The 6,382-nt window shown below is 45.3% G+C and overlaps 1 protein-coding gene across 1 annotated transcript; it reads right to left on the bottom strand.

The window, feature by feature from the left end:
* Positions 1-657: 657 nt before the first annotated feature.
* On the bottom strand, positions 658-6,120 carry LOC142483093 (gap junction alpha-5 protein-like). The gene has a single exon (XM_075583170.1). It carries the CDS (start codon positions 6,113-6,115, stop codon positions 5,390-5,392), a length of 726 nt encoding a protein of 241 aa, XP_075439285.1. The 5' UTR covers positions 6,116-6,120; the 3' UTR covers positions 658-5,389.
* Between the last annotated feature and the right edge of the window lie 262 nt (positions 6,121-6,382).

The raw sequence follows: 6,382 nt of genomic DNA, 5'->3' as shown, positions 1-6,382 counted from the left end.
TACACACTGTGTACGGGAAACCGGGACCCGTGTTATCGCTCGCCGGACCGCGCAGTATCGTGTTCATGAACGCGCGAGCAATGCCAGGTCTCCGGGATTACTGCGCAGAAGCGTTACTGGATAACCTAATAAATATTCTGTGGGATAGGTGACGGCGCGATGACCTCATCAAGCGACCTCACCACATGGTGTTCGGAGCAGAAGATAAGCGCGGTATAAAGTGCGAGGATGATGGTCCCAAACGCTGCCGTAAAACGTGGACTGATAAAGGACGGGCGCTGGGAGGGCTGAAAAACGCGCTGAAGAAGTTCTCCAACTCTAGGCAGCCTGCCGTCGGTGATATTCCTCCGCGGGGTGCCTCAGACAATTTTGGTCTGGGTCCTCCGGCAGGGGAACGCACCGACGGCAGGGGAACGCGCCTCCGGCAGGGGAACGCGCCTCCGGCAGGGGAACGCGCCGACGGCAGGGGAACGCGCCTCCGGCAGGGGAACGCGCCTCCGGCAGGGGAACGCGCCTCCGGCAGGGGAACGCGCCTCCGGCAGGGGAACGCGCCTCCGGCAGGGGAACGCGCCGACGGCAGGGGAAAGCGCCGACGGCAGGGGAACGCGCCGACGGCAGGGGAACGCGCCGACGGCAGGCTGTCTTTTAGAGAATATACTGCAATACAGGATATGGATGATTTATATGCCGAACAAGGTAATATTGACATGCAAAATGTAGGGGTTTCAGAACAATTTTTATTTCTGACAAATACAAAACATACATCTTTTAAGAATAAATCTGTGTTTTGTCTGGCCTTCTCTAAGGGTCCACACTGAGAGACTTATGAGGGACTAGTGGAAAGAGATCTGCAATTGTTAGCCAGGGGCTATAACTTCTCAACCTCTGAATACAATAATTTGTCAAAGGAAGAATGTCAGCACCTTGCTATATTGAAGAAAAGGTGTGACATAGTAATAAAAAATGCTGACAAAGGGGGAGCGGTAGTTGTGTTGAATTGTGAGATGTACCACACTGAGGCTCTAAGACAGCTTAATAATATCGATGCATATTGTAAACTCACTACTGACCCTACACAAATGTATCTCAAAGAGATTGGGAAACGTATAGATTTAGGTAGGGAGTTGCATGTTCTATCCAAGCAAGAAGCAGACTTTCTTTTCAATCCTTTTCCCACGGTACATATTTTTCACCATCTCCCAAAGATTCATAAGTCACTTGTCTGCCCCCTAGGCAGACCCATTATTTCCAGCATTGGATCTTTGGGAGATGGTGTATCTAGGTATGTGGATTTTTTTCTACAGCCGTTGGTCAAAAAACTTCCCTCATTTCTGAGAGACTCCTTTGATTTACTGACAGATATCAGGGAAATCACATGGTGTCACTCCTTTATATGGGTCACACTAGATGTGACCTCAGTCTATACTATTATTGAATACACTATGGGAATTAAAGCAGTTAGTCACTTTCTTAATTTATCTAATCTTCACTTGGCACAAATCACTTTTATTTTGGATTGTGTGGTGTTTTTATTGCAACATAATTATTTCACTTTCAATGATCAATATTTTTTACAGACACAGGGCACTGCTATGGGCACATCTTTCGCACCTTCATACGCCAACCTATTTATGGGTTTCTGGGAGACTTATCACATTTTCGGTGACACTAATCCTTATAGAAAATACATTAAATTTTATCGTCGCTATATTGACGACTTACTTTTGATTTGGTGTGGGGATTCACAGACACTTTTATTATTTCTTGAATATATAAATTCCAACGACTGGTCTCAAATTTACATGTACAATTCATGATCATCATATTGATTATCTAGATTTACATTTCTTTGTTGATACTAATTCTTCATATACAAACAGACATATATAGAAAGGAGAACTCTTGCAACTCCCTACTGAGAGCCAATAGTGCACACCCGAGACCGCTGTTAAATGGTATCCCCAAAAGTCCGTTTTTACGACTAAGAAGGATTTGCTCGACTGAGGAATCCTTTAATATTCAAGCAGAAAATCTTAAAATGAGATTTAAAGCTCGTGGATACTCTGACAGTGTTCTGGAAGGTGCACTTCATAATGCTAAAAATATAAAAAGGGCAGATCTCTTGGATAGATGCAAAATGAAGAAATCAAATGATCAAATAAATAGGAATCATGAGAAGGAGATACCTCTCTTTATTACGACTTACTCAAAACAAGCAGGCATCATTAGATCCATTCTGAACAAACACTGGGAGGTGCTTAGATTAGATAAAGACCTGGACAAATACACCAAATTGAACCCCAAAATAGTGTACAGAAAAGCCAAGACACTAGGCACTCATCTCTCGCCGAGTATATATAGAACCAAAAATACTACTATAACTAGAGTTCCCAATGGGTTCTATAAATGTGGATCCTGTAAACTTTGCAAACATGCTCTACCTATTAAATCAATAAAAGTATACACACTGGCCAAAAATATAGGATCAATTCCTTTTTGACCTGTAATACAAAATATGTTGTGTATATTCTAAGGTGTGCATGTGGTTGCAGTTATATTGGAAGAACCATTAGAAACTTGAAAATAAGAATCAGTGAGCATATCAGAACCATTAAGAACAAGGATGACAAATTTCCAGTCGCTAGACATTTTAACCACTGTTCAATGGGTTCAATAGAGCGACTTACCTTTAGTGCCATTGAACACATAGCAAACCATCCCAGAGGAGGAGATAGAGGATCTCTCCTCAATTGTCGGGAGATGCATTGGATTTATACCCTTGGGACTTTGATGCCCAAGGGTATGAATATCGACTGGGAATTGAAACATTTCCTAAAATAAATATGTAATGAAATGGAATGAAATAAAGGTAGAATATAACTAGATTTACATCATATAAAGGTATTATCTTATGACTGTTGTGTTATCTTTATATTTATTTTTAATTTTACTTTTATTCATATTCTTATTTTATTTTGTTCTGATTGTTTTCCTTTTCCCCTTCCTCTCTTCCCTTCCCCCCCTTCCCTTTCTCATATGGGTTTCTCAAATTTATTTAATGTTTATCAATAGATGGTATTATCTCTGTATTTTTTCATGTATCTGTTTGTCTATTATTATACTCCAAGAAATAGTATTATAGACATTGCCATTGATATATATATTTAGTTTCAATGTAAACAACTTTGCCATATAGGCTATGGGAATGTACATTATATAATTCCCCCCGTCCTCTGTACAAGTGCATTTCTTTGGTTATAATTTTATTTCTATTATATGCACTACGATTCATTGATATCCTCTTCCTCACCAGATCAGTTAATAAGATTGGTTTTTAGTGTGTTCATATGTTTGTTTTTAATATATAGTTACTTCTTCCTGTGTGTGCTGACTTGTTACAACATACACTTGCTGCGCATCTGATGTGTGACGCCCCCCGACTCGAGCGTGTAGTTACCAGTTCATTCATCCCATTGGTTCAGGGCTTGAGCCAATCAGATTGTACTCTGACGATTTCGCGCCATGAGCTGTACACGTCATTGTTATTGTAGTCCACATTTTCCAGTCACTATACTGTAATTTGTTCTCTTTCACTGGGTCCTCAATGATCAATTTATTGTTGCTTATATTTGCGCAATCTGAGTGTGCGCTTACGTTTTGTGTTATATATATATATATATATATACATACACTGTATATAGTGTGTGTGTGCATATAATATAATCCGTATGTATATACTGTATATAGCGTGTGTGTGTGGTCATGATAAAGGGCTGTGCAGTAGGGCGACCGAGAGGCTGACGTCCTTACTGAAAGAACGCTTTACCTGCGGCAATACCGGCCCGTGTCATAAATCCTTCCGTGTTCATGGATTGAGGGGCAAACAAACTCTTCCCATAATGCATTGTGTTTGTTCAGTAACTAACCACACCTCACAGTTTGTGTTACATTAACAAAGGGGCCGGGGGTGATCTGTGCACTCGCAGAGGCGTCACGGAGGGAAGACGTTTATCTGGAGCGTTTACATTCATAGCCAACGTTTAACCGGACACACAACAAGTTAGGGTGAGGAAAATAAGTGACACAAACTCTCCCCCGTGCAGTAAGCAGCGAATAAAACCCCCGCGTCTGCACACAATCACGACTCTTGCGTTCTTCTCAAGGATGTCTTCTTTCTACCCCCTTTGTATCTAAAGCCCTCTCCCGCCTTAAACCTTTCTCACTGACTGCCCCACACCTCTGGAATGCCCTTCCCCTCAGTACCCAACTAGCCCCCTCTCTATCCACCTTTAAGACCCACCTTAAGACACACTTGCTTAAAGAAGCATATGAATAGCACTATGGATATTCTGAACACATGATACATAAAGCTTGTTCCCCTGCAGACGCACTTACCAGAACTCCCTCCTACTGTCTCTGTACGTTCTCCCTACCTACCAATTAGACTGTAAGCTCCTCGGGGCAGGGACTCCTCTTCCTTAATATTACTTTAATGTCTGAAGCACTTATTCCCATGACCTGATTTATATTATTTGTTACTGTATTTATATGATATGTATTACTGCTGTGAAGCGCTACGTACATTAATGGCGCTATATAAATAAATAAAAGGGATATGCTGCACTCAACAATGAAAATAATATACATACAATTTTACCGGTGCTGCTGGTTCAAGGATAACCTGTCAGGTGTATTCCAGGGCAATACCAAGGAAAAGCCGGATACAGCGCTCTACGGTTTTATATATAAAGCTAATTTATTGTGCCACACAACGTTTCCACCAATAGGTCTTTCTCTTCTGCCTAGTCACTTGAGAAAGACCTATCGCTGGATCCGGCTTTTCCGTGCTATATAAATAAAGACATACAGTACAATACAATCGCGCGCCTCAGACAGGCCTGCAACCCTGCCCTTCCCCATTATCCCTCAGCAGTGTCAGATTTGCCATTTAGCTCGGCCCTAAAGCGGCAGAATTTGGAGGCGGCATGCCGGTGTGCCACTTCTGCGCCTGCGCGGGCCGGCAAACGTGACGTCACACGGCCTCACGTTGCCGTGGCAACGGGATCGCGCGGCGCTAGAACAGGAGAGCGGCATGAGGTAAGTGACTACGGGCGGCATTTTTTCCGCCCCTGTCTCAGCAGACCCTGGGCGCTGCGGCGCTGAGAGTCTCGGGTAGGAGAATGGCGCAGAACATGAATTATACAGTAAAATATCCCTCTAATGATGCGGATATAGTGTCCTGCCTAACAACCTTGGTTATAGCAAATAAACAGATTCACGTCTCTTAGCATACACGGCTTCCCCTGCAGCCAGGGATTCTGGGTAATGACATGCAAATGAGCACACCGTGTCACGTGTCCAAAACACACACACATACAGTTTTTTGAGATCACACAGGCCCCCCCTTGTGTGTCCTGTTGGTGGCAAAGTAGTGGCACCCACTGTACAGCCCGAAAACCACGCATACCAGGGCCAGGCACGTGGACAGAGAGCCCAGAAGGTAGAGAGACATCCGCTTCTCTGCCGGGAATCTCACCAGGCAGGTCAAGGGCCCCGGGCACAGCTCCGTGACACAGTGGAACGCGTCGCCAGACACCAGTGGCAGGTGCCACCAGAGCAGGATGTAGAGGAAGCCCAGCTCCCCTGCCAGCCTCAGGAGGATGCAGCACAGGTAGAGGGCGAGAAGGGTCTTCTGGTGGTGGAAATCCAAAACCATGTCCTTGTGGGCAAGCTCTGAAGACCACGTGCCCGTCAACGTCCCTTCCTCGTGGCCGGCCTTCCGCTTCACGGCGGCCTTGGTAAGGTTGTGCCGGAGCTGGGAGGTGAAGAGCTCCATGAGCAGCACGGAGGCCACGAAGAACACGTAGGAGGCGTTCCACAGGGAGACCACGGGCACGCTGAAGTGGCCACCGAAGCAGGACTTCCGGCAGAACTCGGAGGTGTCGTTGCCACGACACTCGAAGTCCTGGTCCAGCCGGCCCCAGGGGAGCTCCGATACGTAGAGGGCGAGCAGGCGGACCACGGCGAAGCCAAACCACATGGTCCGGCCGGCGTAGTCTGTCGTGGCTTCTAGAGCCGTGCGGAGGATGGGGATGAGGCCCGTGACCATCGCCATGACTGGGGAGGGAGGGCAAGTGGTTAAAGAGAGGGGGGTGTTTTCCATATAAGAACATCTCACAACCCATATCCTGACGTGTCCCTTCCTATGGGGGGTCCCCTGTTATAAGAACATCCCCCTTATAAAAACATCTCCTAACAGCCCTGATGTGCCCCTTCCTATGGGGGGAACCCCTGTTATAAGAACACCCCCTTATAAGAACATCTCCTAACAGCTCTGATGTGCCCCTTCCTATGGGGGGAACCCCTGTTATAAGAACACCCC

The sequence above is a fragment of the Ascaphus truei genome, unplaced genomic scaffold (assembly GCF_040206685.1).
Source record: "Ascaphus truei isolate aAscTru1 unplaced genomic scaffold, aAscTru1.hap1 HAP1_SCAFFOLD_295, whole genome shotgun sequence".
In the NCBI taxonomy this organism is placed as follows: Eukaryota; Metazoa; Chordata; class Amphibia; order Anura; family Ascaphidae; genus Ascaphus; species Ascaphus truei.
This window is presented reverse-complemented; position numbering and strand designations above follow the sequence as displayed.

What these genes read in the sequence shown, in the direction of transcription:
- LOC142483093 (XM_075583170.1), bottom strand. Translation starts at nt 6,115, where the DNA reads ATGGCGATGGTCACGGGCCTCATCCCCATCCTCCGCACGGCTCTAGAA.